Genomic DNA, 21227 nt, shown 5'->3' with positions numbered 1-21227 from the left:
CTGAAATATTTTCCATTAAAATACATTAACCCTCCTATCTTGTTGAGACAGAAAAAAGGATTCTTTTTTCCCAGTTATTTTTCTGCCGTTTTCAGAAATACTGAAATACCTTCCAAGTCCCATCACCCTCCAGCTATTTCTGAAGAAGGAAGTGAAGACTCAGTAGTTGGACTTATCACAGCACATTCACACATGGACATATCACACACATGAATGGAAAAACTATTCCACAGTGGCTGACAGAAAGGACACGTGCAGGGTGGACAAATCAGTCTTGAAGACTGGTCCCACTGCTTCCACACTACCCACTCAGTCTACCAAGAGAGACTTCCTCAGATCATGCAGCCTGTGTGCAGCATGCCATATTCTAGCCTGTTTGGCTCCCCATGCCCTCTGCCTCTTCAAGCAAAAAACTGGCTACAGCAACTTTGATTTCATTTGGGAAAAATCCCTGCCCCTGCCTTAGGAAGTAAGGCTAGAAGAGATTGTGAACATGCAAGTCTCTGAAAAGACTGCTTTAGAAAATGGCAGGAGGGGATCACTTAAGTGCACTAAAGAATCTTCTAGTCCTTAAGTTTTAATTGTATCAACTTTGGGATAGATGTTCCTTTCCCACTGCAACCGAGAATTGCTCCTGCATCAAACCCATGCATTTAAAAAAAGCAGGAAATTTTTAGTTGAAAACATTATTTTACATACTTTCTCTTCTTCTTCTGCTTCTCTTTCTTTCTGTTTCTTTTCCTCTTCTCTTCGTGTTTTTATTTGATCCACTATTTCATTTAATTTCTCCTGTACTGCTGAGACTAGAGTGAAGATCATTACCATTCCTAAATTTTCTTCTGCCTACAACACAAAGAAGGCAACTTCAAACAGAAGGAGAACCTCAAACCTTCAGCAGCTGAATGCATAAGTATGTTTAGAAAGCAGTATGCTATGCAAATGCAGATAACACAGCTGAGGCACTCTGCACCAGTCTCAAAAGCTCGCTGTAAAATTCAAGTCAATTGGCCAATTAATCCAGTTAAAGTTACCACCAAATGGGTGTGCAGCAAAACACCAATAATGAACACCTGTGTTCAGGTTATCAACACATTATAGACATCGGGAAGGCTTTTTCATGAATAAAACAAAACCTATAGTAGGAATACAACTCAAAGATTTTAATATCATAAATCATAAGAGACAACAATCACTCAGAACCTCTCCTCTCCTGAAATGGCTTATTCCTTAACACCATTACATGCCCCTTTAAAGTGGGACAGTTTCCCAGGAAAAACAAAAAGCATCAGTTGATGAAAGGAAGGTTATATGAAGTAAACTGAAAAGAAAGAATGCCTACTGAACATATTATGGCAATTTTAAGGCAGGGAGGACTTTCAAGATTTCCTGAAACCAAAGAAGCATTTCCTTCTCATTCCTTCACAATGCACTCTCACTGACCCCAAAGGTTGAAGAGATCCACCCACCCACTCCCCCAAAATAGTTATGTTATTAAAAAGAATCAAGAATCAATTTTTTAATCTTTCCAAGTAAAATTAAAGTGGCTTATTTCCACAAATACTATATATACAGTTAAACAAATTCACCTTAAGCTAGAACTGCAAAAGAGTGCCCTAGAGCACTTCCATTTCATTATTGTACCTGTGCACACTGAATTAGCCCCGTGTTTTACCTCATTAGCATAATTTACCTCAATAATGTCATTTACCAAACTCAAACCTCAAAGTCAGTCCCTACAGTATGGAATAGGTTTCAAATCAGTAGCACATACCTCAGAAAACAACTGATTTGAGAGAAAAATTCTGGCTGAAGTGTGAAGTGATATCAAGCTGAATTGAGATATTCCATTTTCCTTACCTGTTGTTCTAGTAGTTTTATTATGTCCGTGACATCATTATCGTCAAGATTCTCCTGTGAGACAATTTCATAAAGTGGAGTTTCATCAGGATATTTTTCTCTATAGGTAAATTTAAGGGTTGTTTGGACAGCTACAAGATAAAAAACATATATTCTTATGGTGATAACTCTACGTAACTTTAATTGTATATTTTTCTATTGCATCAGCAGCCTAAATATTTCAAAATATAAAATATTCTCGTCTTAAAGGAACAGTCACCTTACACAGATGTTAAAACTGTATGAACAGATTCAAATATAATGCAAGAGTTCTGAGAAATTAAGGCGATAAAGTTTACCCTTACATAAACTTTTACAGGCTATTAATGTCTGAAAGGTCTTCAGAAAGACTGGAAAACCTTCTGTGGTACAGTGGGTACTGGAGCAGTAATCTCTTTTCCCTCATATTCCACTTAAAGCTGGAGAAAATGAGGAATAGTCCTAACAACAGGTCTAGAGAGAATCTCAGCATATTATTGCTTTAAATTCTGTGTGCCTGGCTGGAATATCAACCACTGTGTTGGGTACCAGGGCTCCACATAAACCATATGACAAGAACACAATGTCCAGTAGAAGTTACTAAACAGAGAACTGCCTAAGGAGAACGCATTCAACCTGAAGCCACCCAGAGCCAGGATAACATGGAAACAAGCCAAAAGAGAATCACGTTCCTTTTATGCATCCTGCCAGAATACCAGGGAGAAGACTTCCTTCAGTTCCAGACTCACAGTTCTGGCAGCCCAGCAGTCTTTTCAACACAGACACCTGCTCTGAGCAGGTCTTGCTCCTTTAAAACTGAAGGAGACAGCACCAGTTTCTTCCTTCTGATACAGTAACGAGATCAGCAGCTCTCAAACTTACTGGGAGCAAGGCTTGCTTACAACAAGCCCACGCAACCACTGATACCCAACAAATACACAGGGACTTGGGACTCACAGCTCTTTGCTCTGGAACTGTTCCTTAAGGGCTGCATATTCACAACACACAGACTCAATTCTCCCACGTGGCTGGTACACATACAGTTGTTAGAAAAAATCACCTCACAACATGGCTGTAAGCTACAACAGGGATGATGACAACCCATACTTTTCAAAGCTATGCTACAAAGCATTTGAGATTCAGCATATCAGAAAGTAGCCCTAGCGAGAGCGCGCAACATTTCTGTAAACTAAACACAGATCACCAGAATCCTTGAACTACATTTTCTGAGGAATGCTTGCTGGATCAGGCCCCTAAGAGGACTTAAGTGGAGGTACAACTAGCTGTTGGTGATCAAATCAGGCTTACACAGAAACTCCTCCTATATGTGTTTAAGACATGATCAACTTACTTTCATCATTTTCTCCCGCTTCAGATGTCACAGTGATTGTGAAAGTCGTTGGCTTTTCTGACAATACTGTTCAAAGAAAAAAAAGAGACAGAGAGAGATTCCTTAAATCAGACAACTACTTCTTCACATCATTAAAACTGAATTTCTCAAGAACTAATGAAGCAAGGAAGCTCTTGATACAGTGTTAAGGGCCTTTTTACCCTATAAATAAATACTTTTTAATTAACAGCTATTTTCCACATGATGTGATGTTTGGCGTGCTCTTTGAATGAGAACATGTAACATGAACAATACCAAAAAGTTTCTCTTTTGGAAAGTTCTCTCTTTTTGGAAGTTTCACTTTTCCAAAAAGCAAATCTACCTACCATCAAATGACTTATGTTAGCACACTGAATGTATGCAGGAAGGTCCCAAAACTCTTTATTGCACTAGATATGTGTGATGAGCATCCAGTGCACTCTTGACCCTGGACTATTTTTACGGTATGTCTGCACCTATTTCTATATTTAGGACAGCTTAATGTAACAAATGCTTCTTAAAACAAAAAAGGAATACCTAGTGCTTTCCTTCAACAATGTACTACCCAAGTAGAATCATAGAATCATTAAGGTTGGAAAAGACCTCTAAGATCATCAAGTCCAACCGTCAACCCAACACTACCACGCCCACTAAACCATGTCCCCAAGCGCCTCATCTACACGTCTTTTAAATACTTCCAGGGACTTCCCTGGGCAGCCTGTTCCAAGGCCTGATCACTCTTTCAGTAAAGAAATTTCTCCTAATGTCCAGTCTAAACCTCCCTTGCTGCAAATTGAGGCCATTTCCTCTCGTCCTATCACTAGTTACTTGGGAGAAGAGACCAACACCCACCTCACTACAACCTCCTTTCAGGGAGTTGTAGAGCGCGATGAGGTCTCCCCTCAGCCTCCTCTTCTCCAGACTAAACAGCCCCAGTGCCCTCAGCCGCTCCTCATAAGACTTGTGCTCCAGACCCTTCACCAGCTTCATTGCCCTCCTCTGGACGCACTCCAGCACCTCCATGTCCTTCTTGTAGTGAGGGGCCCAAAACTGAACACAGGATTCAAGGTGCGGCCTCACCAGTGCCGAGTACAGGGGCACGATCACCTCCCTAGTCCTGCTGGCCACTCTATTTCTGATACAGGCCAGGATGCCGTTGGCCTTCTTGGCCACATGGGCACACTGCCGGCCCATGTTCAGCCGGCTGTCAACCAGCACCCCCAGGTCCTTTTCCTCCGGGCAGCTTTCCAGCCACTCTTCCCCAAGCCTGTAGCGTTGCATGGGGTTGTTGTGGTCGAAGTGCAGGACCCGGCACTTGGCCTTGTTGAACCTCATACAGTAATGTACTAGAATGAAATTGCGTGAATGAGGCAGCTAGAAGACAGACAACAAGCGGCTCTATAGAGAGCACAAAATGCAAGTCCTGTGATCTTAAGTTTCACAAACTAGAAACCTCATCACACAACTGTGGATTGCAGATCATATCCTCAAATAAGGACTGCTTTGTATCACTGTTGTGACCTATGCCCAATATAGTATATATGCTCTCACAGTATTAACTGGATTTTGCCTAATTGCTACCGTACTACTACTACCACCATCTTTTTTCCTCCCTCTTCTTTTGGGCATAACAGCATTACATGAACAAACAATAACTCAGAGTAAGCATCAGAGTAGAGGTTATATGAAAGTATATTACTTCCATATCAGTATCAGTGATTCAGCATCCCCAGCTACCAGAGATCAATTCATATACCTTTAACATAAAACTGAAGAACCTGAAAGACTTTCAGATTAAAGCAACGGGCAAATGTACTGGGCAAACGTCTGTGTAATCAAGTTACTGCCAAGTAAGATACTGTGGGACTTCGGGCAGAGTAAATACTGTGCTGGAAGGAAACAGAAAATGCACAGTTTTTTTCACCATTAAAATTCTTTGGACGCTGAGCACCATAAATCACGTTGGATTAGCTAGCATGGTGGATACTCTTAATTGTTTGATGGTAACTAGGAAGTCCTGAAAATCCGACGAAGCAACGTATCCACCATATAAAAGTTTTAGCAATAAAACATACTGCATCTGGGAATTAAAGCTTGCCTTTGTTCCACCACAGATCTGCAACGGAACAAGGCAGATACTGGCAATGCACTTACAGAGGAATCAGCACCTTTAAGCACCCCAAAACATCCCGCACTTCACGGCTGTGCGAAGCTGTTACCAGAAAGGAAAACTGGCCGACACACAAGCCAATTCCCCAATTTCCACCTAGGGCCGCATCTTTTGACAGGTTTCTCCAAAGAGCATCCTTCCACCAGCCACGGCTCGGGGTCAGGTACCGGAACGGGAGTCCACGCCGGGCTGCCGTACCGCGGCGCCAGGCGCCGCCGAGGCAGGCAGCGCCCACGCCAGCCACCCGGACCGTGGCGAGAAGCGCCATCAAGTGCTTTGGCTTTCCCGCCTAGGGAAAACCAAAAGAAAAAAGACGGAAAATACTCAGCCCGCGCAGCTACGGGCAGGGAGACGCCCGAAGGAGCCCGGGCAGGCACAGGGCGGCGGGCGGCCGCCACCCGGCGGGGCCTCCCGCTCCTCCCTCATACCGCCTCGCCACGGGCCCCGCCGCGGCTCACCCGTGAACGAATCCGGGTAGATGGACTCCAAGGCCTCCAGCTCGTTGCGCTGCTCCTCGCTGTAGTCGGTCATCGTCGCCCGCCGCCGCCAACGGCCATGGGCCGCCCGCACCGCGAAGCGACCCCCCGCCGCCGCCGCTCACCGCCGGCCCGCGCCTGCGCGCTCCCCTCCGGCATCGGCTAGGCATGCCTAGCGCCGTCCCCGCGTGCGAGCGCCCTCGATCGGCGGTGGATGCCTTCGGGCTGAAGGGGAGGCAGGTCGGGCGGCCAGCGGCCCGCGCGAGCGGCTGTGGGCGCGGCCTGGGCTGAGGCGGGCGGGCGCGGTGGAGCTGAAGAGTGGTCGTGAGGGCACGGATAAGGAGCCTTCGTGATCTTCGGTTGCCTTCACAAGGAGTGGTCGAGTGCGGTGCCCTGTGGCCGGTTAATCCTAGTACTTGCTGCTTGGCGGCCATCTCTGAGGGCAGAACAGACTTGATGTGCGTACCCACCTCGAAACAGTCCCGTCTTCATCATGGGCACCACGCCTGCGCTGGCTTCCCCCCGCTGGGAATAGCAGTGTTTTCAATAGGTGAGGTAGGCAGGCTCTGTTATTTCTGAAGGTCCGTGGGCTCCTACCTAAAGACGCAGGCTTCCGAGTTACTTTTAAAAGCATATTGTTGTTGGGCTGGTATTCGCTATTTGTCAGTCATTGAAAACGTGTAGGGATCAGCAAACTGAAGGGGGTTCAAAACTGTTGCTCTAGGAATAGCGCAAGGGTGCCGTGGAGGCAGCTGAATGCCGTTTCAGCCTGAAGTTGGAAGTTCATATGATGCAGCTGGAAAAATCAGTTGGTGGTACAGCTTGGAATTAAAAAGCACGTGCAAACTTTCCAGGAAACGTTCACAGTGATGTCAGAAGTCCCATCGCATAAGCAGCAGCATTACGTAAGTGCAGAACAGGAGTTGTCAAGGCTAGCAATATTGGGAGCTCCCATACTTGGGGGTTACCTGCAAGGATTAATTTAAGACTGTTGAGGGTTAAACAACAGCAGAGCCTGATGGGTACTTGGTATACAGAGACGTTTTAAGGTGCATCAGTTTCCTGGGCATACGGCCAGCACTTTTCCCTCAGGTGCATTTTACAAGCCCAAGGTTTCCAGAAAACTTTTACTGTGGACATAAAGAGTACCATTTTCACTTCAACTGAGCAAACTGCAATTCTAAATTGATTTTGGGTAAGATGACTCAGGTTTTAGCAGGCACAGTTAGACTGTTCAGTACTAACTTACTGATTTTTCTGTATTCATGAATTCTTCGGAAAGCTGTGCCTTCACCGCCAATCCGTGACATGTTTCAGGGAGCAGAGGAGTGAAGGGAAATACACCAAATGCACCAAATCACCTCTAGTACTACAGCGGTATTTATACTATGGATTAATATATGCTAACGGAGTGATAGTCTATTGTATATTGGCAGGCTGACTTCACAATGACAGATATAGCTAGCACTTCCGTTCAGTATTTTAAATTATAAACTGTAAAAAAAAAATACAGGGCAAATAGTAATTGGGACAAAATCGGAAAACATGAAGTTTAATTTAAAAGTTAGTTTAGCAAGAAGTTAAAAGAATTTGACAGCTCACTCTTAGCTGCGAATATTGCATCATTTTATAGTGGTACTGTAAAACAAGGGAAGAAGTGGAAAGAACCGACATAGAATAAAGACAGCAGTTAGTTTTTTGTCATTTGGATCCAGACATCAGCATAGGGGCTTTTTGCCAAAACTTTCAAATATACAGATCAGTTGCGTGTATTCCAGATTACACATAGTCTTCCATCTTACTTAAATAAAAAAAACACACAACGATTTTTAAAGTTAGATTAGGGATTGTGTTTACTAACAGAGGTACTTTACTTCCTAAGGAGTTCATATAAACAGTGCAGTTCTATTACCTTGTATTGGGTTTGCGTGGCAAGGTTTTGGTAGCAGGGAGGGCTACCGGGGTGGTTTCTGTGAGAAGCTGCTAGAAGCTTCCCCTATGTCTGACAGAGCCAATGCCAGCCGGCTCCAAGATAGACCCGATGCTGGGCCGAGCCCATCAGCGATGGTGGTAGCGCCTCTGGTGTAACTTATTTAAGGGGAAAAAGTTGCTGCACAACAGCAACTGCAGCCGGAGAGAGAAGTGAGACTATGTGAGAGAAACAACTCTGCAGACACCAAGGTCAGTGGAGAAGGAGGGGAGGAGGTGCTCCAGGCACTGGAGCAGAGATTGCCCTGCAGCCTGTGGTGAAGACCATGGTGAGGCAGGCTGTCCGCCTGCAGCCCATGAAGGTTAACGGTGGAGCAGATATCCACCTGCAGCCCGTGGAGGACCCCACGCTGGAGTAGGTGGACACCCAAAGGAGGCTGTGACCCTGTGGAGAGCCTGTGCTGGAGCAGGCTCCTGGCAGGACCTGTGGACCTGTGAAGAGAGGAGCCCATGGTGGAGCAGGTTTGCTGGCAGGACTTGTGACCCCGTGGGGGACCCATGCTGGAGCACTCTGTTCCTGAAGGACTGCACCCTGTGGAAGGGACCCACGCTGGAGCAGTTCATGAAGAACTGCAGCCCATGGGAAGGACTCACGTTGGAGAAGTTCATGGAGAACTGTCTCCCATGGGAGGGACCCCTCGCTGGAGCAGGGGAAGAGTGTGAGGGGGAAGAGCGGCAGAGACAACGTGTGATGAACTGACCACAACCCCCATTCCCCGTCCCCCTACGCCGCTTGGGGAGAGGAAGTAGAGAAAATCAGGAGTGAAGTTGAGCCTAGGAAGACAAGAAGGGTGGGGGGAAGATGTTTTAAGATTTGGTTTTATTTCTCATTACCCTACTCTGATTTGGTTGGTAATAAATTAAACTAATTTCCCCACGTTGAGTCTGTTTTGCCTGTGACGGTACTTGGTGAGTGATCTCTCCCTGTTCTTAGCTCGACCCACGAGCCTTTTGTTGTATTTTCTCTCCCGTGTCCTGTTGAGGAGGGGAGTGATAGGGCAGCTTTGGTGGGCACCTGGTGTCCAGCTAGGGTCAACTCACCACATACCTGACAGTTTAGGATTCAGATTAAATACATATGTGGGAATTTGTGAGAATTTGTTTAGGGATGTAAAATATGCATCATTCTCCAGTTATTCGGCACATACATCATTTGCATTTGCTGAAGTGCTTGTTTTTGTTTAGAAGTTTAAATCCTCAAGACCAAACACATTTACTAAGATTTGCAATTTAACTTACTTCTGGCTCCTGTATTTTCTAGTAAAATACTAAATAATTATACTTTTCCACTTCAACACTCTCGGGTCATTCATTAACAGCAGATAGCATCCTATAATCTAGCATATGGCTTTGTAGCACACGCATGTACATGTGTACATAGCAAGGCAATACAGGAGGCATTAGGAAAAACTATGATACGCATTTTTCCCCCCTTAGAGTTAGAAACGTCTGCACAGGGATTTGGAGAGGAGATGAGATGCAGTAACATTGCGTCATACCACACTGAATTAACACTAAAACATCATTAAGCCTTCTTTCACTAAATTCAGTAGTTTTTAATCACAGTAATATTTATGGGCACAGTAGTATGACTGAATTGTAAGTTTTTCACAGGCAAAGCAAACCCTACTGCACAGAGTGAGATTTGTTTCCCATCCTGATTTGCTGTTTGTACAGTAGGCAAGCACACAAACACCTGAGAGATTTTGAAGTATATCTAAAAGGAATAGGAAACTGACCTTGCTATGGCTTTCAGCCAGAATACATTTGAACTCAATTTTCCAAGCGTAAAGTGTTTGTTCATACAGCTGCTACATGTTGCACCCCTCCATCATGTGCCTCTCGGTGGGCATTTTATCTCCTTACCAGAATTGAAAGTTCTCTCATCACCATATCTAGACCCAGCCTTTACTGCTGAAGTTTCTCCATATGTTTCTTCTCTGCCGCTGTAGCCACAGACTTAGCTTGTAGTTAGCTCAGTGTATTTTATTCACATAATACAAGATGTGGAAAAGGAGAAATAAGGCATTTCTGCTAGGGGTCACTGAGACAAAGCTGGATATCTGCTTTTGCTCTGTACAGAATGGACTGACTCACAGGATCCAATCAAAGCCTAGCTATTAATTTTTAAAATTTTTTTAATGGGAGGAGAGAAAAAGCATTTGGGAATAACTTTTTCTCCCAGTACATGCTCACCCGTTTAGCACAAGTATTAGAAAGCAGAGAGCTGCAGCTTGAAACAGCCCACCCTAATCTAGACGTAGACCGTCGCATCCCACAGGAGTCAGACACCATCAGGAAAGGCGTCAGTAAGCATGTGCTAAAGGATTACATTAACAAGATGTACTTGCTCACGTACTTTATATATCAATGTAATAAGGTATCGGAAAGTTCCGGAGCCGCTCAGGTCTGTGGAGCTAGACATATTCCTGCTTTTCTGCAGGGTGTTGGTGGGGGCTCGGACCCTCAGAGCTGTGTTCTGATCACAGGGTCTTCATCAGTCTTCAGGTATTTTCCATCGACAGACTCCTTGAGCGCCCAGTCATGGAGGAGGCTGTAGTCATAGTGCTCCTCATCCACTCGTTTTAGAAAGGCTAGTCCAGAAATGGCTTGCCACTCTCTGAGAGATGGGATACGGATTTCCTTCACATTTTCACTCCCTGGGATAAAGCCAAAGAACTTCCTTACATGCTGCATGGCATAGAGCCTGGAGTGCTGGTCTGTCGCTTCATCAAAGAGCTCCTGCTCATTATGGACATAGCTGCTCCAGTATCTGAAATGTAGAAAGCTGAGTGGGGAGAAACAGCTTGCCAGGCAGTACGACAGGAAGACAGTGATGACTACCACAGCAATCAGAAGCCAGCCAGCCACCTTACAAAGAAAAAGAAAAGAAAAAAACCTGTTACAGCTGAAAATACTCACAGGGTAACTTCTGAGCATCAGAAAATCTGCAAGATTATCTTTACTTGCTTTTCCTGAATAATAAGGTTAACGAGGTATAACCCTGGTAAGTGTCTGTTGCCATCAAACCCAGTCCCTGCCTACTGGAGGTAGCCATGTAGTAAAGTTGCTTCTTTCTGTCAAGTTTAAGGAAGTTCTGTTGTATAATTTGTTAAGGATTTTGCCTTCACAGCTATTATTGTGAGAAGAGAAGCCATCTAATTCCTAGCCTATATTAGCTTATACGCTGTTTAAAACCAATTTTCTCTGAAGTGACAACTTAATGTTCCCCCTATTATTTACCCGGTATCTAAGCTTTTAGAATTGAGTCTGATCTAAAAAGAAGATTTTAATTTGGTTCATGTGGAGCTCTCGCAGCCTGGGCCCCTTAGTCACAGGTTTCTTATGCTTGAATGAAGAAACTTCATACCCTCCCTGGCTCTTGAGCTTCCATTTGTCTTACTTGATAGTACTTTTCAAGATACTATGCAAGGAAGAATATCTCTTCCAGTAGCAGGTAACAAATGGGACAACCAGACATAGTAATTTATAAACCTAAAGTTCAGTTCCACTTACAGGAACAAAGCAGGTTTCAAAACACACAGAGATTTGGCACTCAAGGCAGAACATACTGATCCTGTTCTATCCTAACACTTTGCCTGCTGAATTAACTCTAAGTTCTCATCCTTAGATCCACAGGCACGAGAAACAACATGAGTTACTTACTTGTGACTGGTATCGGAGTAGGAGAATCACTTCATCTCTTGCCCGGGTCAGCTCCGGAGGAACTAACTGACTGCATGGAAATGCAGCCAGTATCCTTCTGCGTTCGCTAGCAGTAACATTAGGATTAGCTCCGTAGTAATGCATGGAGACATACTCACTCATGGCACAGACGTAATACGAGCCATTTATCAGGGTGACTGCTAGCCACGTTACTGGAGCAACCAGTGCTCTCCCAGTGATGCTGCACAAGACTAAGCAGATCAGTTTGCATTGCAGTAACTGGTTTGGTGTAGTCTCTTCCTCAAGAGGAGACCTTTTGCCTGTAACCAGCCTCCAAGTCTGGTTGTTCAGGGCATAGCCAACAACCAGAAGGATCAGTGCAGGAGCTCCTAGGAAAGCCAGTCCATAGATAAGGTTCTGCCCAACATGACAGGGACAGCTGAATGTAAAAAAAGAGAAAAGTTGCTGCCCACCAATTGTCAATATTGCAATTATAGCATTAGCAATAACAACCTCTTTGCCTTTTAGAAAAGTTAACCACTTTGGAAGGAAAGTCATTTTAGATCTTACTCTTTACCAGATGCTTTTGCTTTAAGTCAATACTAGCTTTTAGTTATATTTAACTAATGTTAATGGCAGACTAAAACAGAACGATCTTTAACAGCTTAAAAAAACCCCAAACACAACACCAAAAAAACCCCTGCTAGTCTTTCCCCTCCCACTAATTTTTGATTCTACTCCATAACACCTAGAAGCTTGTTTGCTAGCTTTAAATGTACTTACAGATATCCAATCATGTGTTTTAATTGATTCAATAATTTATCTCAGCGGTTCTGGAACATTTAGCCTTTAGGCAATTGTGAGCTTTGTCAGCCCCTTGTTAATTATCTGAAACTGACAATAAATTCTCCGTACCTTTTGGATGACATGCAATGCTATCAAACCAATGACTACTCTGTCAGGGTTAATTGGCAAGCTTTTTGCTAATCAATGGTAATTAACAGAAGCATGGAGTGGGACTAGGAAAAAAAAAAGGAAGAAAGAAGATCTTTCAGCTATTCTTCATAAAAAAACAACCAAAGAAAGTCTTGTCAAGTGGACTGATTATAAAAAATGAAGGATTTAAAAATTAAAATGCTTCAACTTTAAAGTAAAACCAGAAAAGATTCCATAAGTTGCACAAAGTTTGGAATCCCGATTTATTGTTCATATTTAACGTCAGTTCTGGTTTTGAGGCAATTTGCTCTCCAAACACTGGAGTCTGAGATGTAGCTAGCTGCTGGACCATGAGGATTTTAGTGTTTCACCTGTAGGTGGCAAGAAGCTAGCATGTCTCTTTTCCTGACAGTGTTGAATGTTTCCTTCAGAAAGTTTTCTTTGGTAATGTGTAATCTGCTATTCACTTCACACAGTGTCAAGCAGGCTTCAGAGATGCTCATGATAATAGCTGGCATTTATATAGCATACTTGTGACTACAAGTTTTAAGATTTTCTGTAAGTATCATCAGTCCCGTTCTGTGGACAGAGGTAGACAGAAATTTTTCAGTTAAACGTTTCCAGAGCTGGTTTCTGAATATTGGGATGTATGATCTCGGCTCTCAGCATCTCTCACAAATCAAGCCTTAAACAGAGGTTAATTTAAAACGTTTTACTCCTGACGATTTTCTCCGGGTCGCTCTTTGTCTATGGTTATGTTATCCAGTAGTTCTGTACACTGCATACAGGCTGATCTGAATATGCAAATACTTGTGTTTAAGTTCCGAGAAGTCTAAGTGCCTGTAATATAAACATTCTTACTGTTGAACAGAAAAAAAATCAGCCAGAAATTCTATGCGGAAAATTGTCTTCCCATTACAGATGGCTATCTCCAGCACGTGCGGACTTGGTCGTATGGTATAATAGTGTCTGACTGCACAGCCTCTTCTCTCCCCTTGCAGAGAGGGTTGCTAATAATAACTTTCAGCTCGAAAAGTAGTTTTAGCACCCATGGTATCTGCTTGGATGGCAGAGAGACTCTCACAGCTGTTATACATATGGATGGCATGTTATACACGTCATGCCTGTTTACTAGGCAAGACCTTGTTCCTCCAGTGCGCTGCTAGGGTGGACGCCTGCTTGTCTCATCCCCAGTCACAATCTGTGAATGAGGTCCTTGCTGGTAATTGGCTCTCAAATATGTGACACCATTACACAAAATTAAAAGCGATAGAGAAACATGCTGAAACATCCAGCAGCACTTTGCCACAGCTTTTCTGGAACCTGTTGTTAAGTTCTTGGTTGTTTGGGCAGAGTATTAGCACATCAAAATCCCAGTGCTGTCTGAACACTGCCGTTTTGAAGCTTCATTTTCTTTCAGTATCACAGGATTTTCAATAACTTTTTTTTTTTTGTACTAGTGGCATTATATTTTGAAAAAAATTACCTCCTTTAAATTCAGTGGAATAAGCCCATCAGGCTATTACAGAATTATTTTGAAGATGTGTTTTGTAAGCGTCTTCCATTATGCCTCAGTTAATTTTAAAATCTCTGATTGATTGCTGCTGAGCTTTCTTTGGGAACCCATGTCTTATTTTGTATTAAGGGAGGGAGGCTTTCCCAAGCATCACTTGTTTACTCAAGAAACACATTAGATGTGAAACTGAAGAGAGGTACAACACTGAAATATTCATAGTCAGTCTAAGGCTGTTGAATGAGGCAATTTATACAATCAATACAACAACTTTGTACTGCTGCATGGTCACTTCTTTGGCATTTGCTTTCATGCTGTGCTGTAAATAATCCTGCTGGCTCATCCTATTATGGAACAAATTACAGGGTTGGATCCAATTAAGAGTTTGGGTGGCACATCAAACCTTTAAGTACTCACCTTTGCGGAGGAACCTGGAGTCCTGAAGTAGACATTTAGGCTCTTTATCTGATGCCCAGGAGGAGTTAGGGCTGAATACAATCCAAAATACCACTACCTGAGGTGACAGCCAGCTTGCCTCTGAGGCAAAGAGATACTTATAGCTGATGTCTGAGGCAAATAGGATACATGGGCAAACCTTAGCCATGGTTTTGCTTGTCATTTTGCAGGGCTCTATCAGCTTGAATTCACTGCCAGGAACCTCACTTATGAGAATAAGTGATTTTTTTGAAGAACTGAGAACGGTTTGTCATTTTCTTCTAAAACATGGTTATTGGAAGACATATCACACCTTCCTATCCTCCCATACACAAGCAAACAGTTTTTATTCTCTTGTTTGCTTTTTATTGAAATAAAGGAGCCATGGCAGAAGGGAGAGTTTGGTTTCAGTTCCCTTCTCCACCTGATCTAGTCAAAACTCAGTCACTCATCTCTTTCTTCCAAGAGCTCAGTTATTATTAGTGACGTGGTGTGACTGTGGTGGGAAGAAGCTGTATTCTCCAGCTTTCCTGCATAGTTCTACCAGTTGCACTTATTCCCCCACAGAGAGGATTTTGATATTTATTGGATCAGAAAAAGATTAGGATTTTATAATCTAATGGCCAGGAAAAGGTAGAGAGAAAGAGGGAAATGTTCTTCTATTTTCCATCTGAAGGTTGCTTCCCGTAAAGTTTGGAGGAGGAGACTGAACCCTGGTATCTCTGGTCCTGCACAAGTGTTTTCATCACTGAGTTGGCAGTCAAAAGGCTGACGTTCTGTGCCTCCTCTAGCTGCATTTTGAGTTATATTTTGCATGGATGTCAAGCCTGCCTGCGCATGTTAGAAAGCATGCTATGAAAGTACCTGCCTGACAGATTTCCTGTGGGAGCATAGGGGAGCTCTGCCCATGTCCTGGGTTCTGCCTGGTTGCAGGTTGGCTTCTGACTGCCAAGTCATTTTCATGGTCTCTTTGGCCTGGTTAAGGGAGAAGTTCCTCTCCCCTTAACCAGGACAAGCACTGATGAGAAAATCATCAATAAGCTTTATGTTAAGGGAAGAATACAAAGCCATTAATGATTTTTTTAACTTACATCTTTTGCTTCAGAAGTCAGCTGTGCTTTATAGGCAAATTTATATGAGATTTTAGGTGCGATTTTAGTGAGTTTCAGCAGAACGTAGGCACCTGAATCCAAAAACACCCTCTTGAAGATAGTTCCTGAGATGCCTAGCCTAATGAAGGAAGTTTCAGCAGGTCACTCTGCAAATGCTTCCCAGGCAGGGCACTACAAGCAAGGTGACAGCAACCGCACTGTTTTATTCTGAAACATGGCCAAAGCAGCAGCCACACTGGGCTTTGAATAAAAGCACTCATCTGTGATGTGGGAAACCTGTGTTCAAGTTTTTTTCATGTAGCGTCAAACCCCCATCACCTACCTTCTTGTGATCTGAAAGAATTCAATTTTCTGTGAGTGAAATATTTAACACATGATCTATTGAGCTGGAGATGGAGAGCAAACAAAAGCCTGATCCTGTATTGTACTAATTTGGACACGCATCTTTTGTGGCAAGTGTATTCTTGTTTTGGTTCAAAGAACTTCTTTTTTAGGTATTTTTTTAGGCATTTGACACCTAATTAATTATTGGCCTTTATATTGCACTCTGCTCTGGGATATTCATATCTGGGAGAATCCTTAGATACTGGGCTAACTAAAGAGATCATGTGCTTAGATCTACAGGTTTCAGCTTTCCCATAATAGCCAGTCCACTATAAGAGACAGGGTGCTGGTGCACACCTTTATGCATACTTTTGAACTTCATGAGATATTTTGTATATTTTTTTTTTTCAGTTTAATGGGAATGAAGAGAACTGGTGTAGTCTAATGCTCAGGCAGTGTACCAGACCAACCTTCTTGGGGCTGAAGGCTAAAATCGTCTCCTGACAAACACGACAGAAAAGGAGGCGGAGGGCAATGCTAACTTCCTCACTATTCAAATTGCCTTGGATTATTTCTGAAAAGCCTATGTTAAGGTTTAAAACAGGTGCCAGATATATGCCAACCTCTACTCTTTTCACAGGGCTGCAATTCAGACAACAGTTAAAATCAAGAACGTGGTTTTGTTTTGTTCCTGAAGACGTGGATGCAGTCCACCATTGACTTATTTCCCTCACTGAAGCCATTGAATCCGCAGTTTATTTGGACACACATTTCAGCTTCATTTTCTCAATCATGTGCAAACCTTTCAAAATGCAGAACATTCAATCTATATACATCATATTATGTGTGTGAACCTGTGCACATATATGTTTTCCAAACAATGCTGATGTGTTCTTACTACGCATGCATTGCACTGTCTGGTCCACAGTGTTCCTTCATGGCTCTAGTGTTAATAATGCAGGCTGAAGTAATTCATCCTTGTATTCAGAACTGGATAAATAAAATGGTGCTCACTTATGGGTAGCCTTAAGCACTTTGTGATGGTTTCACTGCAATTAAATTATGCTAATGAGCTCTTTTAGAGCTGTTTTTCAAAACACAATGCAGTACACTTTCTTATGGAATATGGGATGTCTCTTGCAATGAGAGACATCTTTGGTGCTTGTCGCCAGTTGGAGACAATCTGAGAAACAAACCCATCTCAGACTCAATTTAGAAATGCAAGTAACTATCTAGAGAATTGTAATGCCTGGCTTTTATAATTTATTTAAATTTAGATATGGGAAGTACCTTCAATAGGTTCACTTATAAAATGGAGTCGGATTTTACAGGGCCAGAGAAGTGCCTAGAAAAACATGGAAGAGGCTTATTATATTGTAAAGTTGCCAACACCAGCTCATTCTGTATAAAATGAAAGCTGTTGGGATGACTATGTTTTCCATAGAAAAGGCTGAAAATACTTTTATATTTGTCCTATTTTTTGTTGCTGAATTGTGTCATAACTTTAAACTATCAGTTTTTAAAGTAAATTAATCCTTCTTATCCCAAATGAATCACATCTGCTGCTTTCTGTGTATCTGGACTAGTAAATACCTGTAATTTTACTCTAGCACTGAATCTATTAATTAATTGAAATTTAATAACAGCATGGCATTCAGATGAGGCCATGTATTTTTACCTCCTTTCCTGAGAGGACTCAATGGGAATATATATGGAGATAAGTCCTATAAGGAAAGACAGCTACCTGATTCATTTCTAAATTCACTAGTGACCACAGTCTAAATTTATTGCAAATCTCAACTAACAGAATAGGCCAAATTTAACTCAGGGGAAAACAGAAAAAGCAAGCCAAACCTTCCTGGATGTTCATAGCAGGGATGTTTACAAATAGGGGTTATAATAGGTTAAGAATGATATAAGATCCCCTAGAAACATCATTAATGAAAGTGCCATTTGCACAAGCTGGCAGCTGTAGCAGGTACACAGTTTATTCCTCTGGGAGTTTGGGTGCTCTAGATCTGTCCTGCCAGCTTTGCAGAAACATGGTGGTAGCAGTGCCCTGTAACCCATACTGCTCCTGCCTAGGCAGACGATAACTCACCAGACTAAACCAGTCAGAGCCGACAGAAGACTATAGCTCCTTTAAGTTGAAAATGATCAATTTTTAATTACCTTGTGCAGCAGTATCTTGCAATTGTGTTTTTATTCTTCAGAGAGGGAGCTTTTGTTAACTCTCCAAACACCAAAACCTGACACAAACAACAGAATGCATTTGCTGTCCCTAAAAACGTAGGACCTGTGAATCTCTTGGGGCTGCCTGGTTTGACTTCCCATGGCTGTTTGCTGTGTATCTGATTACAAATCGTTCTTATGGATGGAGCGGTTATTTATGTTATGTACAGGGGCAGACCTATTGCCAGTCAAATTCCTCCCAAAGGGCTCGGTACACGTAGAGAATAGGAGGAGCATGAGCAGCATTGCAGATTGCAGCAAACTCATCTCATGCAAAAGGCAGAAGAGCAGAAAGGAGAAAACTTTAGAGAAGGGAAAGAGGAAATACAGTGATTGAGAGACAACTATGCTGCTTGAGGAAGAAAAGACATAAACTGACAATCAGTTACGTCAGGTGTTACACAAGCAACATGTCTCGGCCACCAGGAAGAAAGCAGGAGAACCACAAAATAGTAAGACATTTTTGTAATGTGCGATTAAAATTGTGCATGGAGTAAGAATAAGCTATTATTGTATTGATGTGTTTTATACAGTCATATTTCTGAATAGCCTGAAAGTACTGTAAGGATGGGGATGAGTCTGCCAGTATGAAAGCAGAGGTGCTGGCAGAATTTAAGGCTACAGGGGGACCCCCTTGTGAGCTGCCAACAAGCTGCCAGCTATTAAGCAGTGACATAAAAAAGCCTGCCCATAGGACTTAGAGTCTATTTGACTCTGAGCAGTTATACTGAGATTTGCTCTAGCAACCTTCATATCTCTCCAGCTACCTTGACCATGACATGAAATGATTTTTAGACAGTCTTGCCCTCAGCATGAATCCTTGAGGCCAAAACTCTGTTCTTGTTTTGGAGAAAAGCTGTGCCAGCCACATCTCTACCCCATGAACAGTTACAGGAAGAGGTGGTTCATCTGGGACCGCAGCATACCTGGTACCCACTGTGTACCTCCTACATAGCAGACCGTCTTCTTTTGGGGGTGATGTTGCGTGAGCAGGGGTCCTTCTTCATCCTCCTAATGTTGCGATTTTTCTACGCACAGGGAGTGCACCATCACAGGATTTTCACATCTGGCTTTAAGGCCAAAATCTGATTCTTGGTGAAACAATGGTAAAACTGTAACCGTTGTCTTTGAATGTCGGCTTTGACCATTGATCATATAGCACAGAATTCTATCAAGTAGAAGTTATACAGACCAAAACTTCCTTCTTTTTCTGCACTTCATGTTAATATTCTCCTAAAGCTCCAGCAGTTGTTTCAAATATACTGCATGCAAGATTTCCCCAAGAGGCCTTCTTAAACTGCATGGTCACAAAAAGCAGTATTTTGTGCCATTAAAGATACCAATTATTCTCTTTCTTGTTTTCTGGCAGTGGTGTGTCTAAATACAAAAAATTCAGATAGCAACTTTCCTCAGAATCTCCATCTGTGATTGAAAATTTCTAACTGTTTAGGAATATTTTGCCACAAGTCCAAAAAACCAAAGTGCCATAATGCGGAAATAAGGCCACAGTGGTTTAAAAAACCCAATAATAGTATTGTGTCTTGAAGAGAATATGTTTGCATCTAAAAGTATAATTATGACACACATATCTGTATATACATGTGTATAACAAACTGAAGAGAGAGGAAGTTGCTAGTAAGGAAAAGAGGACATAGACAACTGTAGAAGACTGGTAACAAAAACAAAGTGACTGTCTCGCTCACTGGGCACTTAACTGCATGTTTTTACTTTATCCCTAGTGCTGAGATTCTGAACAGGCTTAGGAAAGATGGGCACAAAGTTTCTGAGATTGGGATCTGTTCAGAAGCAGAGGTCTAAGTGCTTAGAGAGATTTATATTCAAAGATAGAAATGCCAGGTAAGTTTATGTGCCTCTGTTGTTAGATAGTCATTAAATGAAGCACAGAGAGAAGGAGAGTTCTGTTCTGTGTTTGGAGGGTTCAATTCCAGACAAATATTTTTTCATGAACTTAGAGCCTTAGGACTCTCTGGATGGTGAATGGTGATTTTTGATAGGAGTTGGGGCAGTGGAGATGTTCCAGAAGGCTTTAGGACAATGTTGTGGCAATTTCTGCAAAGGGGACAGAGGTCTCCACTGAAAAAGAAATGGAAGAATAGAATATAATTAAAGTTAATATACATAAGTTTATGGACAAAAAATACTCCAAAGGATTGCAAGAATGGCTGATAAATACAATTACGTTGATATAGTATGCTTAAGTTTCTCTAAGGTAACTATCTTATAGACTTTTTGCTGAGACTAGAACAATACAGAACCTGTATGACATCTATTTACTCCATTAAAAACTTGTTAACGAGAATTTGGCAAAGTGAGCAATATTATTGTAAACAGGAGTTATCACCGAGGCGAGTTTAGGAAATGGTTCCATACTACTTAAGATTTTGAACAGTGACTTGTTAAAATGGGAACATTGACTAAACTCCAAGCTTTTGAAGCAAAGGGAGCAGGAAGAGGTCTTTCCACCAACCCGTTCTTCCTCTTGTGTGATTTGTTCTATTGTTTTCATTGGTATTCACTATTATTTTTCCACAGGCTATAAACAAAAAGCACCTCTAGGCTGCCCACATGCCACTGTAGCATGTGCCTGTAGCACTTCCTTTAATTAATTCCTGTCCAAGAAGTTTAGCGAGAGTCAACCTCGTCTCTCGCCTGAAGGCTGGCTGCTACTCCTGCTAAATAGAGTCAATTCTGCAGTGCCACGGAGATGATCTGGCAGGGCAGGGAGGGAAGCTGAAGATCCCAGACTAGTGCTTGTGACAGGACCTGTGCAGAGATATGCCTTTGACCTCTTCAGCTGGGCAGCCGGCTGTAATCCTCACCCATCCCCTTCATCTTGCTCATGCGGTGGAGCCATACCAACTACATCTTCTGTACTAAGATACAGAAATAACGTCTCAATGAGATTGTCCAGGGATTTAGAGAGCTAGTATTGACAGCGATTCAAGTTACTTGTAAAGACTGATAAAGAAGGGGAAACGTCAATGGGACTGATTCTTTTCTATTCTGCTTGGTGTTATTCTTTACACTTATGCTGAATAAGTATTTTTTCATTATTCTGAGCTAATTTTTTTATTTTTTGGAGAAAGCAGCTGATGATCTGAATCAGATC

The 21227-nt window shown here is 42.5% G+C and overlaps 2 protein-coding genes across 14 annotated transcripts in view; both read right to left on the bottom strand.

The window, feature by feature from the left end:
- RWDD1 (RWD domain containing 1) overlaps positions 1–21227 on the bottom strand; it is a 111909-nt gene that overhangs the window by 4650 nt on the left and 86032 nt on the right. For 2 of the 13 annotated variants that reach the window (XR_012672981.1, XM_075145705.1), the window contains exons 1-5: positions 5843–6034; positions 5464–5703; positions 3227–3292; positions 1858–1988; positions 700–843 (exon numbers count right to left, since the gene is read on the bottom strand). Coding sequence is in view for 12 of the 13 variants with exons in the window: in XM_075145705.1 (XP_075001806.1) it covers positions 700–843; positions 1858–1988; positions 3227–3292; positions 5464–5703; positions 5843–5945 (684 nt within the window). In the remaining variant the exon portion in view is untranslated. Of the gene's footprint in view, positions 1–699; positions 844–1857; positions 1989–3226; positions 3293–4096; positions 4478–5398; positions 5704–5842; positions 6057–21227 lie in introns of those variants that run through there. The other 11 variants (XM_075145706.1, XM_075145709.1, XM_075145710.1 and 8 more) reach the window with 11 other exon arrangements.
- Positions 10004–12694, bottom strand: CALHM4 (calcium homeostasis modulator family member 4). Its single transcript, XM_075145718.1, has 2 exons — positions 11546–12694; positions 10004–10750 (listed from the first exon to the last, which is right to left on the bottom strand). The coding sequence occupies exons 1-2, from the start codon at positions 12101–12103 to the stop codon at positions 10346–10348; spliced, it is 963 nt and encodes a 320-aa protein (XP_075001819.1). The 5' UTR covers positions 12104–12694; the 3' UTR covers positions 10004–10345.

This window comes from Calonectris borealis, chromosome 3, assembly GCF_964195595.1.
Source record: "Calonectris borealis chromosome 3, bCalBor7.hap1.2, whole genome shotgun sequence".
Lineage (NCBI taxonomy): Eukaryota > Metazoa > Chordata > Aves > Procellariiformes > Procellariidae > Calonectris > Calonectris borealis.
This window is presented reverse-complemented; position numbering and strand designations above follow the sequence as displayed.

What these genes read in the sequence shown, in the direction of transcription:
- CALHM4 (XM_075145718.1), bottom strand. Translation starts at nt 12,103, where the DNA reads ATGACTTTCCTTCCAAAGTGGTTAACTTTTCTAAAAGGCAAAGAGGTT. An exon ending in TACTCCGATACCAGTCACAA is followed by an intron (nt 10,751 to 11,545) that starts GTAAGTAACTCA and finishes TTTCTTTGTAAG; the next exon opens with GTGGCTGGCTGGCTTCTGAT.